The following is a 24,973-nucleotide window of genomic DNA, read 5'->3' as shown; positions in this document are numbered from 1 at the left end:
CAAGCAGCACATCACAGGGATCTTAAGAACCATATGATCTCAGTTCAACAATAAAGTGGTGCGTTTAATTTCATTTACATTAGAAATGTCATTAGGGCTGTAATTGACCTTTGGCTTAATTGTTTTTTGACTCTTGACCTTTAGCTATCAGGACCTAGTAGTTCATCATGCGCTGACTATGTCACCTTACTCAGTCTGTGGGTTCATGCAAGAAAATGCACCAAATGATGGGGATTTCCCAATTCTCAATTCAGGAAAACAGGTTTTGATATTGGATCCATTCTAACCTGGCCTTGACGTTCCACAAAAGCACTGGGAAAAAACCCTACAATCTGCCAAATGATGTAAATAACTTGCTAGATACATGTGATTTATTTAAACCAGATGCACACTGTGCGATATTGGCCACAATTTAATCATCTGAGACCATTTTTAAAAAATACTAAAGGATTCCTATAATCCTAGGCTAAAATCTGTAGTCTTTGATTCCTGGTTTGACATGTTCACTGACAGCCGATTAATGGTCGCTGCAATAATTTTTTTTCTCCAAAGAAATTCTGGCAATTTCAGACTCTATCCTGTAGTTTGACTTTTCCTATGACAAAGAACAAACCAAGACCCAATAGGAGCACCCAACCTGATGATGCGATTAGCGTGACAACTTTAAACCACCTCAGGGAAAATGTCGAAATGAGTCAGGTGGACAGAGCAGCAAGAAAAAAAACGTGTCATGAACATCTGTCATGAAACCAGATTGTTTTTATTTGTTGCTAGCTACCATTAGAGAGAGAATGCAGGTCTGAATGTGTCACGGATTGATGATGTAACAAGCAACAATCACAAAAGACTATTAAAAAAAATCGCAGTGTGCGCCCGGCATTAGTCACACTCGCATTTAGATTTCCTTGTTGAACAGCTAAATGGCAAAAAGCTAATTTGTACGTCTTTTTCCACAATCTATACAGACGACCATGGCAGTTTTAAAAATAATTAAGCAAAAGAATAAAAGTAGGTTTAGCCCGTGAGAGAATAAGTCACTGATTATTTCCCTAATGATGTGAACAGTGGCATGGAGAGACAATGACAAGGCTAGTGTTTAAACACTTTGCCTAAAGCGATGAGACCGGGCTGCTGATGTGAAAAACCCTGATAATTATATTGCAAACTAATTTCCTGTTAATATTTCCCACAATATATTAGGGTATAAATGTCTAGGTAGGCAGCGACATCAGTGGAATTAGAACAAACTCTTTAAATCAGTCTGTCTGTTTTATTGTGCAATTTATTAGAGTTTTTTTTTTGATGACGGATCTTAATAAAGCACAGCACAGAGCTATGTGGTACATAAGTAATGACCCCCAGCGGCTTCATCAATGTATTACAGACTAAGATGAACGAAAGTCCTCTACTCTCTAACACTCTTTAAATGACACCAAAAGCCCATGTTGATCATTTTTCATAATTGATTGTCATTGCAGTAGTAGTCTAGTGCTGTTATTATATGGCTCAGTGCATGCTGGGTATCTAGGCCATGCTTTTGTGCCTCATTGGGTCACTTTAAGAGTCAAGATCAGTGTCTACAGGAGCTTTGGCTATGCTTGCCAGGAGTGAACCTGGACATGACAGGTTAAATGGAAGGCCTCGCTATTTTCAGTTCATGCGCTTTACTGCACAATCAGGCTTTTTCATGGAGAACCAGGAGGAAAGTAATGAACAACCATGGAGTAAAGATCATGGAGTAAAGACAGTCTATATATACAATCCTAACCATCCAGATCTTTAAATATATATATAAAAAAAAAAATACAGTCTTATTTAGCTGCACTCGTTACACCATTCCGCTTTAAATAAAAAGCGTCTCCCAAATGAATAAATGCAATACGCAACACAAGAGCAGTGCGTAAAAAAGAAACAAACAAGTCCGCTCATCTGCTGTTCCATTATGTAAATGTTTGAGCGTTAAGCACAAGGCCATAAAAGCTGCAATCGCACTAATTGTTCCTAACTGACACCAATAAACAATGATTGCTCGCCAATGTGTCTGAGATGTGTGTGTTTTAAGCATCAGAGGAGAACATTCACCAGATATAAAAGATATTTTATTGAAGTATCACCATTAGCAGGGTAATTTAGCTCAGTGTTTAGCACAATGCGTCGGGGAAGGAAGTTGTTTAGAGGAATGGACTAATGCTGTAAGATGATCAGGTCCAATCTGTGCGTGAGCATAAAAACATTCAAATGTTTTAAGACAATAATAAAGATTTGTGAAGTAACTGGAATTAAAAGAGTGGTAATAAACAACTGAGAGTCCATCCTTGTATACCAGTATAATCCACTATACTGTAGAACTATTTATACACTTTTATTAAGTCATTTCCTTTAATGAATGCAGTGCAACACAAACACACAGACACACAGACACACATACAAACGTTTATACACTTATTCCCACATTGACAGTATGACCCAGAAGCATTGAGGAACTTATTGTATCTTATTTGAAAAGGCAAGAAAATGACTATGTATGTGTGTGTGTGTGTGAGTGTGTATAGACCCTAGTTGCCTTATTCTGACACAAAGGATGGAGTGAAATAAAGATCACCGGATAGTTTCAAATAATCTTACTCAAAGATAATCTAACTGTGGGACTGGCATGTACTTCGCATTTTAATGCAATAATGGTATGGCCAGTAACGAGATCCCACATTTATTTATTTGTTTATTACAGTAGTAATTTGCCACAATGAGTTTTCTGGGTTGTGTATCATGATATTAAATAATTATAATTTATTTCAGTAATCTGTGTGTAAATAGGCAAGTCATGATTTATACACAGAGGTTATAAAGGGAATCAACCACACAGCAATCCTATTCGAAGATGTGTAGAGTGGAGCAGGTGAGGATGCACGGGGAGGTTCGGGTTACAGTGACATCGGCATCCAGAATCAAAACAACACATGAACCTGAGGGACCTGCTGCATATGCAGCAACACACCACCAGGACACACACACTGCAATATTCCATTGATCACATCAAACACACACTTCCCAGATGCCCCTCTAGAGAAATTAAAGAAACATTTTGAAGTAAAAGAAATACCTATTAATAGAATTGCAAAACTCACACTCACACTCTCACACGTTTGAACAGTTTACTCTTTTTTTTATAAAATGTCAAAATAATATTATATTCAAAATATTCAAAATAATATTTTATAAAAAATGTTTTATAATTTTTATTAATGCAATTAACTTTTTTATTATATTGAATAAATTGAGTAATCAATTCAATTGGCACAAATGAAATAGATTAAATAAAATGTAATTAAAGGAAAAAATCAATTAAATAGTTTACATTTGTTAGACCCCATTTGGGTAATACAGATGTGTAAGTGTTTTACATTTAAATATTTAATTTAAAGATATGATCTACTTAACTACTTATTTCAGCACGTCTTTATTCCTTTCATCCTTCATTCATTAACTCCCTCGATATGTGGAATTGTAAGGATTTTCTTGAAGCTGGACATTCAAGACAACCGTTAAAGAATTCATAGCGCTAGCGTTAGCCGCTACCCACTTTCTGTTTATGCTAACGCTATGGATTCTTTAACTTTTTATGTCCAGCTTCCTGAAAAATTCTTGAATAGATGTGTATGTTTTCAAATTCAATAATAATAATAGTAATAATAATAATATTAATAATAATAATAATAATAATAATAAAAATGCGCTCAAAGTGCAAGGCAGAGACTAAACAAACTTGCGCTTAAAATGCTCCTATAGACACAGCCCTAATGTTGTTTGTGTTTGTGAGACAGAGAGAGAGAGAGAGAGAGAGAGAGAGAGAGAGAGAGAGAGAAAACAACAAAGATGCATTAAGTGGGAGCTCATGATTAACAGACTCAAAGGAGAAAGAAAAATGCAAAAGGAAGTGTAGTAATATGTGAAATGTGCATAGAGCAGAACGAAATAGAAAGCAATGAATAAAAAGAAAGAAAAAGAAATTGAGGATATTGAGTCTGATGAGAGAGAGTGAGAGAGACATGAGTGGTGAGACAGAAAGGAAGACAGATTGAGAGAGAGAGAGAGAGAGAGAGAGAGAGAGAGAGAGAGAGAGATACACACATACATGTGCATACACACACACACACACACACACACACACACACACACACACACACACACACACACACACACACACACACACACACACACACACTGCTTTCTCAGAACTCACTTTTCTACATGACTGACCCTGCTTCAGTTCAAGGCTTAATGGAGGGAAGATAAGTCTTTGGCTACTCAGTGCACATACACACGCACACGCACACGCACACACACACACACACACACACACACACACACACACACACACACACACACACACACACACACACACACTGTGTCCCTGAAGGCTACAGTAAGGCAGAATCTCTATACCACTTTACTACAACTGCTGCCTTTCTCCTTTACACCTGTGACCTTGTTTAACTTCTAGTAAGAGGACCACTGACCTCTGTGTCTCCTCAGACTGATATAAGTTTGATGATTTGTCGGAATATGCCATGATGAGTAATCTAAAATATAAGCTACTAATAATAAAAATATTCATGCTGATACAAATATACTGAGTAAAATAATCTTAAAATTTTTAAGTTTAATAAAAAATATTTTAAATAATACAAAAAATTCTACAGATATTAATATTATGAATATTATTATTAATATTAATAATACAATTTATCATTTTTTAAGTGTTCAGTATAAAATTTGTTGATTAGGGAATATAAAAATAAAGGGTATAGGGGAAATGGTGGCTCAGTGGTTAAGGCTCGGTGGCAGAAGGTCGGGTATTCAAGCCCCAGTATCGCCAAGCTGCCACTCTTGGGCCCTTGAGTAAGGCCCTTACCCCTCTGTACTTCAGAGGTGCTCCCTAACATCGCTGGGATTAGTGAAGAAAGGATTTAACTGTGCTGTAATGTTCACGTGTTCGAAGGTATAGAGTGTCACATTTAAACATAAATGCATATTCTTATATTTAAATATATATTTCATATTATATTAATTTCATATTACATAAGATATTAATAATATGGATAACTGTAAAAAACTATTTATATTTATGTCTTTTTATGGCATGTTTCTGAATTGGACACGCTGCTCTGTGAGCTAAACTGAAAAAAAAACCAAATTCCAAAAGAATTATGAAAAGATGAGAAACTATATCACCGAAGTTGAAAAAATGTAAGTAGTAGAGATCAATAATGCAACAAATCAGCGTGACTTACTCTTGACATTGAGGTACATGGACTTGCTGACATCGGCGCCCACGTCATTGCTGACCTTACAGAGGTAGTAACCAGCGTCTTCCTCCAGCACATGCTTTATGAGCAGAGAACCGTTACTCAGCAGTTGGACCCTGTAGCCCGAGTTTAGTGCAATCGGGTGAAACTGAGGAACACCAGCACCTGCAGAAACAATTACGACTTAAATCAGAGAAGAACCTCACTGCTGCTTTAATTAAGAAGAACCTTAATCATGCTAAAATCAGAGAAAAAACAAACAAACTGTTGCTGTATATGGTAAAGAACCATACAGCTGCTTTAATTAAAGAGCGTCTGACTGTTGCTTTAATTGGAAAAAACCCACTGCTGATTTACTCTGAGAAAAAAAATTTCTACTGTAGAATACTGTAGAACCTCAGTGCTGCTTTAATTGGAAAGGACCCTCGCTGCTTCTTTAATTTGAAAAAAACATTACTGTTGTTTTAATTGGAAAATACCATTCCTGCTGCTTTAATCTGAGAAGAAGTTTACTGCCACTTTAATTGCACTGCTGCTTTGGCTAGAGAAGACCTTTGCTGCTACTATAAATGTAGAAGATCCTCACTGCTTCTTTAATTGGTAAAGACCCTCACTGCTGCTTTAATCTAAAAAGAAACTTACTACGGTTTTAATTCGAGAAGACCCTCACTGCTGCTTTAGCCCGAGAAGAAACTTACTGTAGCTTCAATTGGAGAAGACCCTCATAAATAAAGTTATACCCTTAGAGTATTTCCACTCTATAGTTGGACGAGGTTCTCCATCAGCGGAACAGTTGAGGATCACAGCTTTTCCGTAGATCCCATCCTGGTCTTTGGGCTGGACAGTGAATTTGGGTGGAACTGCATAGGTATAAAGCCACAACATTCCTCAAACTACATAATCTGAACACCTTTGATAGGGAGAGTATAAGGATTAAATAAGTGCTGAGCATGATAAAGTGTGTTCTTCTCACCCCTGACGATGAGCTGGCTCTGGTATTTTACCACGGCAGCGTCATTGCGGGCGATACATGTGTATGTGCCATTGTGAACCCGCTGAAGATTGGAGATGCGCAGCGAGCTGGTGAAGTCAATGTTGTCGATGGTGACACCAAGACTGGCATTAATGGGCTTCCCATCCTTCTCCCAGTTGATAGAGATGGGCAGATCACCTGAACGCACCACGCAGGGAACGAAGACCCTGTGACCAATGGAGTAACGTGGGAACTCAAAAGGTTGAATAAAGGGAGGGACTGAGGAAGAGGAGAAGAAGGAGAAAAAAACTTAATTAAAATTTAAGCTAAAATATTCACCATACCTGTGTGGAAAAAACTATTAATAAACAAATGAAAACAAAAAAAAATTATAATGTTTATTTATTTGTTTGTATATTTATACTTGCATTATAGAATTAGACTCTTTTAATTGCTTTTATTGTTAAGTAAGTCGATGATCTCAATCACCTTACCTTTCACAGTGACGTGGACGCTCTGGTTCTTAAAGACCTGCGGCTGGACAAGGACGTGGCAGGCGTATTCACCTTCATCCAGCTCCTTCTGCACGTTCAGCAGCTTCAGAGTGCCGTTGTTCTCGAACGCTCGTTGTCTATCATTGAACGGCAGCAGGTTTGAGTTCTTGTACCACTTGATGGAGTAGTACGGGTAGCCGATGACGTGGCAGTGTATGTACGTGTCCCGGCCAGCGATGGCAGTGAGGTTCTTCATGGGCCGTATGTCAGCGGGACCTAGAAAGATGGGTAGAAAAAATAGAGTGATAAAGTAAATTTAAATAAATTTATATATTTGATAAGAGATTTTAATGATCAATGTAGGTATCAATATAAATAAATTAGTTAAAAATGATTTGTGGAATCTGTGAATTGCTAAAATATTACTTTATAATGATAAAAAAAATATGAAGCTGGTTGCACTATTAGACACTATTCTGTAATGGCAAAGCACTGAAACTGGACATCACTTTCATAAATATTTATGAATAAGTGTTTAATAATCTGTTCAGTTAGAGTGATTACTGTAAAAAAATCCATGAACAGAAGGGAGACTTTAACATTACAGTGGATTACATGCAGCCAAACTATATATATTTTTTTTACTATTAAGACAATTTAGCTTTACATTCAGGGTGAGAGTAAGATTTTTTTAGTGTAAAATCCATATCCAAATAATCTAATCTAATATCCAAATACAAATAATTAAAATGATGATCATATTTAAAAAAATTATAAAAGAAATGAATAATCAGTGCAATGTAAAAGTTATATATGTGATGCTTCAAAGACCTTCAGGAAATAACAATAAATAATAAAAGTGTTAAGATGGAAAGGGGTTCTACTGACAGGAACATTAAAGGTAAGCAACATGGAAGTAAAAGATAAAGTCTTGTGTGACTTGTGTGTGCTTTCGGAGGAGCTGATCTGACAAGCACCTCTTACGTTTATTCGAGCCTGGTAGGAGACCGTGCCCGCCGAATTGTTGCAGGTGCACCGGTAGACGCCACTGTCCCGGACCTGCGTGTGCGAAATGTTCAGGTAGCTGACCACGTTGCCCTCGGCTGTGATGCTGTGGCCCATACGGTGGCGGCTGTCCTTCACCACCACGTCGTCATCCAGCGTCCATGTTACCACTGGCTGCGGCGTCCCTTTCACATGACACATCAAGGAGACAAACTCGTTGGGGCTCACCACTTTCTCACTGAAGGCAGACAGGATCTTGGGGGTGCCGTCTGTCAAGAATCAAGTAAAAATTCACTGTAGTTTGATGAAAAACCTTTTACACAAGGTACACAACTTCTTAATTGTTCCAATTCATACTTGCTGTCCAACATTTATTTCATTGGTTTTGATCCGACCATTGGCTTTAAAAACTAATAAAAGCTAAAATCTGCAACAATATCTGTCAAAAAATCTTGCTGACATGGTTTGGAACACTGCTGGACAATTCTTCTCTTACTACACTCATGCTTCCCAAAGACAGATAGTGGAATTGTATTTTTTAGCTTGCATAATGTTAAATGTTGTGCTTGTAGACAAGACTGTGGGTGAGTTAAACAGTGCAAAGTCCATTAATTGTTAGCATCAGGCTTAGCTAAACTAAAGAAATGTCTGGAACTAGAAGTGTTTTGACTTATTAAGAACAGGAAAATAATTAAATACATAATTTTCACAGGGGCCTATTCAACCAAAAACACTCCACTGACCTTCTAAAATAACCTGCACAAAGTCCTGAGCTGAGATCTTGCTTTTTCTAGCGAAGCACTGGTATGCTCCTCCATCACTCTTGGCCATGCCGTCCATCACCAGGTTCTCTTTGTTTATCCCGTTCATGTGGACACCACCGCCAGCATTGATCTTGTCTCCGTTGCGGTACCAGGAGAGCTCGTACTCATCAGAACCGGTCACACTACAGGTTAAGGAAACCTGGCTGCCCACACTGCCTTTTACCTTCCTGGGGCTGACCACCACCCGCAGCGGCTCTGAAGAAAAACATCAATCTGAGCATAAGCAATCAGCATTGCTCATCAACAATCAACACTCAATATCTCATACAAGTGTTACAATTTCATAACTTTCTGATTTTGTTCATCATGAAATGCTGAAGAACGTTCTGGATCAAGTGCTATTTACCAAGCTGCCAAATAATAAAATAATTGCTTAAGAAAGACAAATTTGTAATGATCATAACCAAGACTATATAGCAAAATTCAGGCTTTTTGTTATTTGAGGCTAATTTTAAAATAATTTTTTTTGAGGAGGGTGGATTTAGGAAAGTGCTTGGTTTTCAAGACATTCAGTAATTCAGATTCTTTTCAAAAATCTGATCTCAGATGATCCTACTAATAATATCAAAAATCGGGCATCCTCCGAGGCGTGAAATTATATGCGTATTAAAAAGCGTAGAAAATCGACTTTAGCAGGTGCTCTAAATACAGTGCTGGAAATTTGAGTGATTTGCACATTTACTGTTCTATTGTTATTAAATGATCTTCCAGACAACACTGCCCAGTCAATTTGTTAAATAAAATTTATAATTTACAATATTTTTTTTTTTAAAACAGAGTCACAAAAAGCTTTTTGCATGCTACGGATTTATCAATACATAAAAAATAAACATACCTTTCACCAGAAGGCGCCCTATGACCTCTGCGTTCCCGTAGCTGTTCCATACCTCGCACACGTAGCTGCCTGAGTCGCTGGGTTGAGCTCTTTCGATCAGCAGACCAGTCACGCTTTGCCTAAAGCGTGTATCCGGCTCCAGCGGCCTGTTGTCCTTTAGCCAGCGGTATTTTGGTGCTGGATGCCCTGAAGCTTTGCACGGGAGCTCCACTCTGTGCGAGGCCATGACTTCTCGCTTCTCGAAGCCATCAAGGATCGCAGGAGCCGAGTTTGTGGGGTCTTAAGGAAAGGTAGGGATAAATATTTATAATGGTGCTAATAGGAGAGTAAAGGAAAAATGTGTACAGTAGTTTGTAGAAATTTGAGGCAATAATTGGAATGTACTCAGTCGACCGAGATATATTCGGGTTCTGTGTCTCACTAGTCAAAAGGTTGTACTTCTGGTCTGAAGGTTGTAAGTTCAAATCTCAACACTACCAATCTGCCACTGCTAGGCCCTTTGGCAAGACCCTTGACTGCACAGTTGTACAAATAAGATAATTATAGGTCACTATGGATATGGTTTCCAGATTTTAAAAATTTTTTAAAAATCAGATTTGGAGGAATTTCGAGCCAGATATTTACAGAATTTCAATAACATAGCAATTCATTACCTATGAGCTACACCTTATAGCTAGTCCAAACTCAAAACTTAATTTGTGTACTTTTCTGTGAGCTGGGCTCCTGAGCAAAACCCTAACCTCACTCGTCTCACCTGGCACGAAGAGACGTGCACTGTTGCTCTGCCTCGTCTCTGAGGTGTAGCGATGCCTTGTCATGCAGCGATAGTTGAACAACTCGTCCTCCTTCTGCACGTCCAGGATGTACAAGGCTCCCGTGGACGTTATGAGAAATCGAGGTCCTGAAAAACACACATGCATACACACATTGGATTTCATTTCTCTTTTAAATTACTCTCGGCACTTATGAACAGAGACTGATTTTATTCTGCATCCTCCCCAGAGAGCTGTTCTCTGACTGAACCGAGCTGCTGTGATCATGTGAGGCTTGATGTGATTCAAGGATCACAGTACATGTGCTAATATCGTGTTAATTCCTGCTATTGGCAGGATGGTGAGGTCGTCAAATTTTATGAATGAGAGAAATAGGGTGTATAGCTTTCATGCTCTTCAGCTAAACTCCATAGGGGGCATCCATGTCAGTTATGATTGAGATGACAATTTAGACAAGATTGTCTCATGATAAATTCTCAAGGGTGTAGGCACAATAAGAGCCATCTTTAATATCCAGACTGGATTAATAAACTGCCAATAAGAAAATGATTGTGTTGTTTGTGTAATGCAAAAATGTCATTTCCATCAAGTTACCATTAGTGAAATTAGTTTAATCATTTTAACAAAGAAAAGGAAAGTCAGAATTATTTATTATTCCAGATTCTGTTTTAGTTTTTTATACCTATATACATGTAAGCAAGTTAATGTTACATTTGTACAAACGCTCAGATATTGTTTAAAATTCCCTTTCATTGAAGAGTGTGCACAAACGAGATAATACGAGAAACAAGATGGGTCTATACCGTCATGGAGTATTCTTCTACAGTATATGTTGTTCCTTAAAAGAATAGAAAAGCCTTTATTTGTCACATATACATTATAGCACAGTGAAATTAATTCTTCACATTTTCCAGGTTGTTTGAAAGCTGGGGTCAGCCATAATTCAGCGCTCCTGGAGCACTTAAGGTTAGGGGCCTTGTTTAAGGGCCCAAGAGCGGCAGCCTAGCGATACCGGGGCTTAAACCCCGACCTTCCGATCAGTTACCCAGAACCTTAACTGAGCTACCACTTCTTAATGAGCAAAACAGTGCTGACTGTGGCAAGGACAAACTCCCTGTAGTGGCATGAGGAAGAAACCTTGAGAGAAACCAGACTCAAAAGGTAACCCATCCTCATTTGTGTGTAATGTCCATCCATTACAGTTCCAAGTACAATTACTATATATATATATATATATATATATATATATATATATATATATATATATATATATATATATATATATATATATATATATATATATATATATATATATATATACTAACCAATCATAATTTTATGCCCACCAATCAGGCATAACATTATGGCCACCTTACTAATATTGTGTTGGTCCCCCTTCTGCCAAAACTGTCTTGACCCAAAGAGCATTAACAGCATTAACTTCTTTAGCAATTTGAGCTACAGTTGCTGAACAGTTGCTGTATTGCGGAGCCTTCTTTTACCCTGTACATTAATGAGCATTGGCAGCTCATGACCCTATCACTGGTTTACCACGGTTCCTACACTTTTGAGAGATACTGACCACTTCAGACAAGGAACACCACACCAGAGCTGTACTTTTGGAGATGCTCTGACCCAGTAGTCTAGTCATCACAATTTGGCCCTTGTTAAACTCACTCACATTTTTATGCTTGCCCATCCTGCTTCTAACAAATCAAATTTGAGGAGAAAATGTTTACTTGCTGATTAATATATCCCACTCACTAACAGGTGCCAGGATGAAGAGATAATCAGTGTCATTCATTTACCAGTCATAATGTTATAATGTCTCAATTATATGCCTGGTCTGTGTACATATATATATATATATATATATATATATATATATATATATATATATATATATATATATATATATATATATATATATATATATATATTAGAGAAATCACATGTAACAATAAACCACAAAAATAAATAAAACAAATAACTAATTAAAACAACAAAACACATGAATAAATGAATTGTGTTTAAAAACATTGAATCAAAATAAATAAATCACATGAATATCAGATGAAAAAGCACACTACAAACAAAAAGATTTTTTTCATTCATTCATAACAATTAAAATGTTTCTTAAAAACGATAACGCCATAAGTGAAAATAAGGGTTGTGTCTGCAAAACTGTGATGTACATCTTATCCGGTGCTTGTGTGTGAGTGTTGTGTATGTGCTCAAACAGCATAAGTAAACAGTTTAGTGCTAAATGAGAAAATGAAAAAGAGCATGAGACGAGCCAGAAGTAAAGACATTGCTATTGTAAGCTTTGACCCAGTTGGAAGAGAGGGAGAGAGAGAGAGAGAGAGAGAGAGAGAGAGAGAGAGAGAGAGAGAGAGAAACGATGTGATGTCTTTAAGGCATTTTAGACTCTGAGCTAGATGCACTGTTTGAGTGAATGTGAGTCTGTAAATACAAATAAATATTTATGAGAAAATGAGAACTCTGTATATTTGCATGAATACACTAAGACTAATTTGGCCTCAATATGAGAGAATTATGGATGAATGTAGAACAAGCATTTTACAAGTCTATATTATAATTTGTATCTCAGTGATGACCAAAATATTGAAGATCAAATAAAAAGTAATGAATTTAGAGATTAAAGAGTCTATCCCAGGAATTATAATACACCCCAGTTAGAATGCTAATCCATCTCAAGGCACACTGTCATTAACACTCATTCACATCTAAAAGCAATTAAAGGTCCCTAGTGTACATCCTGGCATGCTTTGTTGGGAGGTAGGAGAAAACCCAGAGAACATGAAATAAACCCACCCAGTTTAAGATTGAACCAGGATCTGTGTATGTATCGCTGGAATAACATCTTTGGTTTTATTTCACAGTCAAATTATTAAAATCTTTAATAAGTCCTTGGAAAATTCTTGCTTTGCTGTCGCTGTGGTTACCGTGACAGACAAACTTGGCGTTTTTGTAACCATGTGTTTTTTTTTTTCCTTTTTAAACAAGCAAAGATTTTTGTTGCCTGTCATGTCAAAATCCCAACTCTACAAACACATTTTCCGGCATTCACCGTAGACTGTCCAGTTTAATAGTCATCACCATGGTGATACCTGGCATCTTTTCCCATTTCAAAAAGTATTCTCTGATATATAAAGAGATTAAAGTGGCAGAAAGCAACATTCCTGATCCTCCATGTAATATTTCAGACATTATATTTGTTTTTTTTTCACCACATCACAGACATCCTGCTGAGCGCCTGGAGTTTTAAGCACATTCTTGTTGATGGCGCTTTCTGAATGAGGAGTGGCTTCATTAAAGCAGGCAGCCTGCCATTCGTGACTAAAAGAAAAAGGGAAAGAGTGAGACTGATAGGATAAGCTCACATCACAGGCTTCAGAGATGCTGCATTCTCAACATACAGCAGAGGGTTACATAATGAGGTGAAATAAAGGTGATGAAATGACTGAAGGGACATGCAAAGTACTTTTGGGGTTACAATAAATACAAATTACGCAGGCAATTCATGGCGGAGCATGTATGTAACCAAAAAAGAACAATGGTGAAGTAAAGCTCCAACAGTAAGTTAGTATTCTTTTTCTGTAACATAAGAAGCTTCTAATTTGATATGTTGTTCTTTGATAAATAACATTTGCTGTGGTAAAACAAAAACACACCAGGGAGTGAAAGACGAGAAAATAATCCACAACTGATAAATCATCATTGATTATGTGCCTATAGTAGCACACTTTGTGTTTTTTCCCTCACATACTGTTATATACAACAGTCTATGTATGTATGACAATTTAGGATGGATTTTATCTTTTAATTTTTTTTTTCTTTTTTTTTTGCTAACAGCAAAACAAAGTGCATAACCTTGTCGCAGAGTGAAAGGACACATTCTTTTTATTTAACACACTATTAATTGCTAGCTTTTCCAGCATCTCGTCTGTGAGAGAGCGTGAAATAGAAAGTGTGCTGCAGGATATGCCTGCATTTACAGGAGGATCCACCTGCCCCAGTTTATATACTGCTATATATGCTCATATATATGATATATGCTATACTCATATCAGTAAGCTCTGAGGTGCTCCAAGCGTGTCGAAATGCCGGCTTATTGCATGGAACAACATTCTCCTGGAACAAAATCTACCAAGCAACACCCCACCTCTCTTCTTGTCCTCTTCCTCTTCTGTCTCTTTTCTTGTCCTCTCTTTTTTTCTTCTTCTTCATGTCCTCTCTGATTTCATCCTTTCCTCTTATTTTCCTTCTTTTTTTTTACCACTCTTCTTCTCTCCTGTCCCCGGCTTTTCCTCTCCTCTCCCAGTCTTTGCTTATCTCTCATCTTCTCTCTTCTCTTTTCCTCTCATTTCTTCTCTTCTCTTTCCCTCTCATCTCTTCTCTCTTCTTTTTCTCTTCGCTCCTCTACTCTATTTCCTCTCCTGTCCTCTACTCACTTTCCAACTCCTGTCCCATCCTTTCCTTTAATCTCCTCTCTTCTCTTCCCCTCTTTTCTCCTCTCTCTTGTTTTTTCTTCTCCTGTCGTCATTTTTTTCTCTCCTCTCCTCACCTCTTTCCCTCTCCTGTCTTATCTTCTCCACTCCTCTACTCTCCTTTCCTCTTCTCTCCTCTACTCACTTTTCAACTCCTGTCCAATCCTTTTCTCTCATCTCCTCTCACTTATTTTTTTCTTCTTTCTTCTCCTGTCCTCACCTTTTTCTCTTCTCACCTCACCTCAATTTTCCTCCCCTGTCCCATCTTCTCCTCTCCCCACCTTACTTTTCCTCTCCTCTCCTCTCCTCTCCTCTCCTCTCCTCTCCTCTCCTCTCCTCTCCTCTCCTCTCCTCTTCTCTCCTCTCCTCTCCAATCCTTCTCACCAGGGTGTTAACCCTAAACCCCAGTCAAAACTGTGCTTTTGCCATACTGTAAACACATGTTGTGTCTCTTTGGAAATAATACAAATAGAACCTGGAATGTTCTACAACACTGACTTGAGGTGATCGGCATATTTATCAGAGCCTTTCCAGCTAAATTCAGACAGGGCATTTTTTTTCCTAATAGGTCACAGCTAACACTAAATTCTTTATTGCAGAGCCTCTAATGCTGAGTAAAGCTCAAATTTAGATTTATACATTTAGTAAACAAGTTATTTGCTAGTTAGCTTGCTTTTTAAATGTATTTCCTGTTGAGGCTTTATAACATAGAACATTTTATACCTAATGTTTATGTTTTATTTCTGTTTGGAGAGAGCTTGTGTGTGTCGATAACAAAGATTCAGCACGCTTCACTACTTTTTGACAAGCTGCCCACAGCATTCAAACTCACAACAAAAGTCATCAATAATGAATAGCAAAAGTGGGATTGGTGTAAAATACACTACTCTGTATTTTAAGGCCAGGCACAAGTTCGCAAGAGCACTGTGGTACAATATAATATCCTGACACACAATGTTTTTTTCATGACATCTATGTTTGTTAAGAGTTGGCCATTAAAACATTACTTTTAAAAAAAAAGAAAGAAAGAAAGAAAGAAAGAAAGAAAGAAAGAAAGAAAGAAAGAAAGAAAGAAAACAAATAGGTACTGAAACAGGAATAAAAGATCAGGATGCTGGCATGTCCTTGGCCATAACGCTGACCCATAACGCCATCTGTAGCTACAGTGTGTGAATATTTAATGTGTGTTTTGACCCTTGAGCTTCATTGCCTCCCTGTGTTCCCGTTTGTACCTGATGCAAACTCTCCAGATGCATAATTAGCATCACAGCTTTAAAAGGCTGTCTTTGTAGAATAACATCTCAAGGTTGAAATATATAGGGGAAACTCCATTACTCACAACAGTTAGCTTGTATTAGTTCTTAGAGCTTTTAAACTCTAATAAAGTACAAACACACAAAAAACAAAAACAAAGAACCAAAACCCAAAGTTATCCAAAGTAACAAAGAGACCATAACCTTAGCATTCAAATGAAAAGAACAAAACAACAACAGTAACAACAAACCTGACTGACAAACATGAGACAGTTCCTGCGTTTGAAACCGCTCTCAATCTCCTATATAGTGCATTATAAGTGTGAGTGGTGGCCATTTTGTAGTGGAGTCTGAATTCTGAGTGAACAACTTAATTACCTAATTTTATTCCTATTTTTGTACCCACAATGCACTCCGATTTTGAGTGTACATCCGCTAATGAACTTTTTCTTATACTGCTACAGTACAGTGTAAAAAAACTCAGGAAAAGAAATTTCACTAGAACTAAAATGAGCAAATTGGCAAGACCTAGTAGATTTTATGCTGTTTAGCTCTGGATTTGGATCGATTACAGTGACAGGAAAACCTTCAAAAATGTTTTGTACATAATATTATTATTTATTCTTTTATATTTAGATTTTTATATAAACCTAATTAATGAGACATAGAGTAGTATGTTTTTATTTAAAAAAAAATTTTATTTCTATATTTAATGTAATTTTATATAATACAAATAATAGTGAAATAACATAGCAAAAATAACATACTGTTTATGAAACACTGCAGATGTTAATACAGCATAGGTGTGACATTTATGATGAAATCCTTCCTGACATTCTTTCCTCTCTGATGATATTTAAGTCTGAGTCCGAATTTGCTAGCTTATTTTCATTCCATTCGTCTTATATAGTGAACTCAACTCCCATGTACTATATAGGGATAGTGAATGAGTGATAGAGTGAGCAATTTCAGACACAGCCAGTGAGTGCTGTAATGGGTTAGATTTACTAAGTAAAGTGATTCGAATGCAGAGATTAGTCGACATGGCATGTGAAGGTGCAGTGGATGATGGGAACATCAGTCCAGGGCCATAATCACAGTTAAGAAAATTAACTAGTGCAAGTACTTAAATAAGTGTTTGTGGTACTCCTTATCTTCTGTGATCTGTAATCTGCTACTCTCAGTGATGATGATTCTTAGTGTATGAACTACTAAAAATAAAAATACATCAAGTGTGTCATAGTTCTGTTTTTTTGTGCTGTTAAAGCAGCAGTTTGTCATTTTTGGTTCTGATGTAATCATATTCAAACTATATATGGATAAAGGTTGGTGGACACCAATACAAAAACTGTATGCACTTTTTGAGCTTGGTTTTCCACTTTTATTCCCCATTTGCTGTTATAATAACTTCCACTCTTCTGGGAAGATGTTCCACTAAATGTTGAAATGTGCTTGTGGAGATTTGTGCTCATTCAGCCACATGGGTGTCAGTAAAGTCAAACACTTATGTAGTGTGAGGATTTTTGGGGTGCAGTCAGCTTTCTATTTCTATTTCCATTCCAAAGGTGTTCAATAAGGTTGAGGTAAGAGCTCTCTAGGAAGCCACTGAAGGCCACTTGATAAGCATGCTTATTACAGGTATACAGCAAAAAGCATTTTTGAATCATTAGAAACCGTGGCTTTAAAAGCCTCACCGATGCACATAGATGTTTGACGGTGAGGTGCTGCATTTAAAAGGAAAACATATTTATTTTGTGTAGAGCTCTCCATGGACGCGACAACATCAAATGCAATGTAAATACCAGCTGCAGCACTACAGCCGTGTGTAACGTCAGCTCCTCCATCTCAGACTCATTAGAGCTGGTCTCGTCCTCCCACACACTCTTCACACACTCACTCTTTACACACACACACACACACACACACACACACACACACACACACACACACACACACACACACACGCCACAGACACTTTATACACACTAAATCACATTTTCCCTCTATGAACCGGAACAGAGGCTGAAATTAGCACCCGCCTCTCTCTCTTTCTTTCTCTCCCGCGCACACACACACACACACACACACACACACACACACACACACGAAATCTCCATATTCTTTTTCCACTCAGCTGTAATCACACAGCGCCCACACCCCCGAGCTCACTTACCTGAAGCAGCAGGAGAGTTTGGCACCTCTCCTGAAAGATTACAGTGGCTTTAAATATAGATTCCTCACTCTTCAATCTGCTTTCTGCAGATACACACACACACACACACACACACACACACACACACACACACACACACACAGACACACACACACACACACACACACACACACACACACACACACACACACACACACACACACACACACACACACACACACACACATACAGATCAGCCGTAACTTAATCACCTGCCAAATATCATGTAGATCTCCCTTGTCCTGCCAAAACAGCGATTTTATCCTGCTGTCATTAGGGAATACCGTTACCATAACTTGGTCTGAAACAATGTTTAGGTGGTATGAAACATAAATTTTACTTCCACGTGGACATCCAGGCCTTTAGGTTTCCCAGCAGAACATCACCAAGAGCATCAAAATGTCTCTTCAAGAGTCAATAGTCAAGAGCTTTTATTGTCATTTCAACCATATATAGCTGACGCAGTACACAGTAAAATGAAACAACCTTCCTTCAGGACCCTGGTGCTACATAGACAACATTAAGCTACATAACAGAAAACACAGGGCTAAAGACTAGTAGGTGTCCCAAGAAGTCTTCATCCCATAGTGCATCCCGCTACCAACCCTTCCCTAGGTAAGTGACACCCATGCACCTGGCCATCCACTTGATGTAAAAGAAAACATGTTTTCTTCAATCTTTCACTGCTCCATGGTCCAGTTCTGATGACTACATGTCTGTTCTAATAGTTGTGCGTAGTGTACAGGGATCAGAATGGGCTCTCTGACTGTTCTGCAGCTACGCATCTCCATACACAGCAAGCTCTGATGTTTTGAGTGTTCCGACACATTTTGATCAGAGCCAGCTTTAACTTTTCCCGTCCTTTGTTCTTTAATATTTTTTTTTCTGGAATTGCACAAAATGGGCAAATCTTCACTCCAACATGCATTTAGAGTCCTTGTATCCTAAATTGTCCTTCCTTGGAGCACTTTTGGTAGTTATTAACCAGGGCATCCTGGGACCACACCACAAGACATGCTGTTTTAGAGACCCAGTCATCTAGACATCAAGAAGTAGACCTTTCTCAAAGTTACATAGATTTTTAGACTGCATCATATGAAATTATCTATAATGATATATTAATATAGAACATGATATTGTTGTAAATAATGTAACTAACCATTCATAACTCAGCTTTGTTGCCTGTACATTAAAATCTGTGACTTTTGAATCAGTTTCAATTCAATGAATTACCACATTGAAGTTTTTTTGGGCATAAACAAGAAAACATGAAGCTGATTTTCACCAGAAATTTCCTTTGCAGTGTCATGATACGTTTATGTGTATCGTGGTCTGATATATTTTTGACACATCACCCTCCCCTGTGCACACGTCTTGCGAGGAAGTGACAGAGTGTGCAGGATAAGTGGTTTAAATGAGCTCTGCATGCTGTAATTACTCTGCCTGAGCTCGATCAGGGTGGGATCAGCGTCTCCATCTCTGCGTGAATGCCACCAAATTAACACTGATGTAATAAATACCATTTGTCACTATTAGAGAGTGAGATGTTGACAGCTGCCGCAGTTGGCACAGCAACGGGCTACTGTATGCATTCACACACACGCACGCACACACACACACACACACACACACAACACACACACACACACACACACACACACACACACACACACACACACACACACACACACTCACTCTCAATAAATGTGAATGCCTGTCATAATGGACATTGTTCAAACAAAATATTATTCCTAATCTTTTAAAGTGACAGACAGACAAACAGACAGACAGACAGACAGACAGACAGACAGACAGACAGACAGAGACACATACAGACAGACAAACAGACAGGCAGGCAGACACACAAACAGACAGACAAGCACAAAGACATACAGAAAGAGAATGGCCAGACTGGTTGAATCTGATACAAAGTAACAAAAAACACTTTGTTCAACCATGGTAAGAATAAAAAAGATAAAAAAATAATAATAAAATTAGACCCAGGTTAAACTTTTAGATTATTTAAATATCTAATTGTCATCCTTACAACATTACTTCTAAAGACAAAGTCACATCAGAAAGTCCAAACTGAACTCCAGGAATATGGCTAACTGATAAAACTTTCGGCTAAAAATAACTGATCATACAGCTGATGTGACACTCAATTATTTCATTCCATGCAGATTTGGAAAACAGCTGGTGACTAGGGCTGAGGAGCAAAGGGAGGATTAGATAATCAAACAAACGCACCACTTCAAATCGCTTTAGCCCTCGGCTAAGAGCCAGAGGATTTAAGGCACGGGCACTCGACTTTAATTGTCTGATTTGCCTTCATTATGGTCGAGGGACTCCATAATTCAACATTATTAAATATTCAGAGAGAGAGAGAGAGGGAGAGAGAGAGAGAGAGAGAGAGAGAGAGAGAGAGAGAGAGAGAGAGAGAGAGAGAGAGAGAGAGAGAGAGAAATAGACATAGGGGGAAAGAGAGCAAGAGAGAGACAGAAGTAAAAAGAGGGAGTGATGAAGATCAAACGTTCTCGTTGCTCGTCCTCTTGGGTCGAGCTGAAAGCAGAGGTACAGTGAGCGGCAGCATGTAACGCGCCAAATTAGATATGTTGAATCTTTTATGAAGCTAATCGACTAACATTAAGGTTGGCATCAAGAGACAACAGAACTGACGTGGAGCAAGTTCGCACAAAGTCAACAAACAGGAAAAGTTTGAAGGAAGGCGGGGTTGTGAAGTAGGTGGGGGCTATAAATAACCAATCAGATTCGTTGTACTTTTCTGAGAACATTTTGTAAAACAGAGGTATTAGTAGCATATCCGCTAGATATTTCTTGCTGTAAGCAACACTGAAATGTTTAACACATCCCAGTGAGCTCCTTTAACATGTGGAAATAAGGTCTGAAAGATTACCCCAAACCTAAACAACATTCACGGGTTTTACAAGATCTCATACTATCTGAGCTTTTGTTTAGACTCCAGTTCTCTAGTTGGCACTATTAAAAATCACAACAATTGTCAACAGCTACTTGAATAGACATTCATTGCTGAAAGTGCTGCATCCATCTTAAAATGAATATACTCACCAAACTGTTACAAAGAACAACAGGCTTGGTCATGCATCATGTATATATAGTTGAATTCCCCTTGATACCTGTTACATGAAAGGATGTTCCACAAGACAACTATGTCCTCTGCATTTACATCAAAGTCATGAGGGAGCTTTCCTGAAGCTTTTATTTTCTCATTAAAATGTTCTGCCGGTTTTATGATGGTTGTCATGAACTACAGCTCAAAAAAATTAAATACGAAATAAACAATGACTGCACACCTCATAGTACATTATATGGCCAAACATTTGTGGACACCTAATTAAAAGACTCATGTGGTTGTTGAGATTTATGCTCATTCAGCTACAAGGATATTAGTAAAATCAAATACTGATGTAGCTGAGGTGAGTAGGCCTGGTCAGCATTCCAATTTGTATCAAAGGTGTTCAATAGGGTTGAGATCTATAACAGCTCTATGACAGGTCACTCAAGATCTTCCACTCCAACCCAGGTAAACCATGTGCACAAGGGCATTGTCATGCTAGAACAGGTTTGGGTCCCCTAGTTCTTCTAAAGAGAAAATGTAATGCTACTACATCCAATGACATTTTATTATTGTGCACCTCTAATTTTGTGGTAACAAACATTAAAGCTGTTTTTGGATGTGCACAAACATAACAAACATGCAACAAACCACTTATACCACAAAAAAAAAAAAAAAAAAGCCCACAACATGAAATTAGAAAACATAGCACCATATTGTATGCTGTTTCTCCGCTTTTCTGATCTGATGTTTTTATGGTGTTGTGCACAATACAGTCCACTTCAGCTTAGACGTTATACCCCTTGCTTAGGAAAAAACAAACAACATTTTCACGTGCTAGTCTTAATGCTTGCATCTGCATTATCTCAAGCATGATCAGCATGGGCCCTATCTCTGAAACAGCCTTTTAACGACCAGACGTTTTTTCGCTAATAATAAACCCGATTTCCACCCCCCCCCCCCCCCAACATCCACCCCTCTCCCTCTCATCATGACTCCTCGGAGAGCTCAAGTGCGATGACGCCCTGTCAATTACACTAACGTTTTAATTGCACCAGCGGTGGAGTCTATTCCCCCCAGTGCGAGGTCGAGGTGCTTCCCGTCTCCATCAGCCTGAGAGTGAGCAGATGCTGATGTTTGCTTTGGGATCACGGGACAGCACTCCTCCATGTCAACAAGCTGCTTGCTGTGCCACTCCAGCACATTTAACGCACCGTAAATCTCCAGCAAAGACAAAGCACTCCCGCAGTCACTGCATCTCACGAGGACCTTCACAGCAACAACTCTTCGTTTAAAAAAACAAATGTAATCAGGTTCATCTCAAAAGACCCAAAAAGACCCAAATATATATAATTTATATTAAATAAATCTTGTGTGATTTTTGTTGATAATTGCTGAAACTGTACAAAAGCATTCTAAACCTGGGGGGGGGGGGGGTGGGAATTACACAGGATAGAAATAAAATGGTCAATGTGATTTTATGTTGGACTGATTTATGGAAAATGTATGGAAATGTACAGGAAAAGACAAAAAAGTCTTACAGTATCTTCCTTTCATTTACTACACACACACATGCACACACCTCTGTTCTACTCTCTCTTTCTCTCCTTCACCCCCCCCAACAGCTGCTCTCTCTAAACACTGTGAATCAGATGTTACCGTGGTGACAGACGATTTTGCCGTTTCACTCGTTTTGTAGCATAGATGCATTCATGTTCGTCTCTTTTCTAGCACAGCGGGCACACTATGTTTGTAGAGTAAAAATCATCATCATCTTATTGGGTAACTCCAGACACCGATCCTGCTCACAAGATGAGCAAAGTTCACATTTATGAGCGAAGTCATTGAAAGAAAATAAAATTTCTTACCCACCTACTTACATATTATAATACCTCTCTTCTATTTCTATTCTCTCTATCTTACTCTCTCTCTCTCTCTCTTACCAAACAGTAAAAATGTTCTCTTTAATCCTGGTCCCCTGAGTGTGTGGCTGTCCGCTGTAATTAGCGCTTAGCTATAGCATAATTGCATGTCAGCACGAGCGGAAAAATGCAGGTTAAACGCCCAGGTGCCAAACGCCGGCATTTTTCTTTGTGCGCTCCTGCCGCCTGCTCTGACGGAGAGACGGGGCGGACAAGCTTCCCTCCACAAAGAAAAGACAGACAGAAAAGAAAGGAATTTGCAAAGGTACGGTTGTCATCTCTAAAACACCAACCTCATCCCTTCAGTTCAAACCCCTCCAAACACACACACACACACACACACGCACACACACACACACACACACACACACACACACACACACACACACACACACAGTCATAGCATCTTTCTGAGGTGTCTTGATTGTCATAATTACACCTAAATTGAATTTTTACCTTAACATCATTAACCAAAATCAAATCTTTTCGTGCCTGATGTGCCTCAAAGGTATATAGTGCCTACAAGATGTCATTAATCTTCAGCAAGATATATATAAGGACATGTTCTCTCTCTCTCTTTCTCTCTCTCTCTCTCTCTCTCTCTCTCTCTCTGTGTCTGTTTCCTGTTTCTTGGCAGCTGTTCTGTGCTTTGAATACAAAAAAGCCCAACAAGCAGAAATGAGTAAAATTTTTTTTTTGCTATTTATGATCTCTCTCTCTCTCTCTCTCTCTCTCTCTCTCTCTCTCTCTCTCTCTCTCTCTCTCTCTCTCTCTCTCTCTCTCTCTCTCTCTCTCTCTCTCTCTCTCTCTCTCTCTCTCTCTCTCTCTCTCTGTTTAGGTGTGATGATGTGACAGGGAGGAGGAAGGTGAGTTGGTTACTGTGGCAACTGGCTGTATGACTCCAGGGCCCCGCTCTGACATTAGAGGAGGGGAGGAAGGGTGATGATGATGATGAGGATGATGATGATGATGATGATGGTATTAAAGCGGTATGTGTGTGTGGGGGGATTAAAGTCATGTTAGTGTACTTCTGCTGTTGCCACCACTGCTACCGCTGTAGCCAGATGCTCTTGCTTGTGTTCGTCTCATGGAAACCACCAGCTTGCACAAAAGAGGCTCTGAGAGAGAACGACAGGTTCCTGATAACAAAACAGCATTGGGGCTGCAAAAGACGCAGCTGCTTTTCATGCTGTCCTGTCAGCTGTGTTCATGAGATAAAACAGGCTGGAGAGGATATTTTATTCTGAGCAAGAGTAGATACACAGAGCGTAAATAAATAAACTTGACTTGTGAGCGACAGATCATCACTTAAAAAAAACCTAATCAGTAATAGTCAGTCAGTCTCGCTTAAAGCTCCTGTAAATTTCTCCAACGCTCTTAACTCTACAGTCTGGGTTAGAGGTCAGCCATTTTGCTAAGGAGAAATAATTAGCAATATGAAGATTTTTTGGAGCAGGATCCAGACAGTGACATGATCCAAAGCACCAGAACTACTGTAATTTGACTTTGATTTGAGTTTAAATTTTGTCTATATATATATATATATATATATATATATATATATATATATATATATATATATATATATATATATATATATATATATATATATAAAAAAAGTTTAAAATTTCGATTGGTCAGAAGGTGATGATTTTATACAACAGCAGCTCTGACTGTAGTACAGCCATTATCACTCATAAAAGGAGTTTCCAGTATCAGTCAGATGGTACAGCTATGACTTTATTTGTTGTTCTATTAATATCAAGAG

The 24,973-nt window shown here is 38.3% G+C and overlaps 1 protein-coding gene across 1 annotated transcript in view; it reads right to left on the bottom strand.

The window, feature by feature from the left end:
* Positions 1-24,973, bottom strand: part of dscama (Down syndrome cell adhesion molecule a) — a 69,639-nt gene that overhangs the window by 18,964 nt on the left and 25,702 nt on the right. The window contains exons 4-11 of the mRNA XM_083568377.1: positions 10,192-10,338; positions 9,438-9,716; positions 8,522-8,797; positions 7,751-8,047; positions 6,774-7,049; positions 6,280-6,558; positions 6,047-6,166; positions 5,292-5,471 (exon numbers count right to left, since the gene is read on the bottom strand). Coding sequence (XP_083424503.1) covers positions 5,292-5,471; positions 6,047-6,166; positions 6,280-6,558; positions 6,774-7,049; positions 7,751-8,047; positions 8,522-8,797; positions 9,438-9,716; positions 10,192-10,338 — 1,854 coding nt within the window. The remainder of the gene's footprint in view (positions 1-5,291; positions 5,472-6,046; positions 6,167-6,279; positions 6,559-6,773; positions 7,050-7,750; positions 8,048-8,521; positions 8,798-9,437; positions 9,717-10,191; positions 10,339-24,973) is intronic.

The sequence above is a fragment of the Silurus aristotelis genome (genome assembly GCF_946808225.1).
Source record: "Silurus aristotelis genome assembly, chromosome: 18".
In the NCBI taxonomy this organism is placed as follows: Eukaryota; Metazoa; Chordata; class Actinopteri; order Siluriformes; family Siluridae; genus Silurus; species Silurus aristotelis.
The sequence above is the reverse complement of the archived record's forward strand: the minus strand, read 5'-3'. Positions and strand labels throughout refer to the sequence as shown.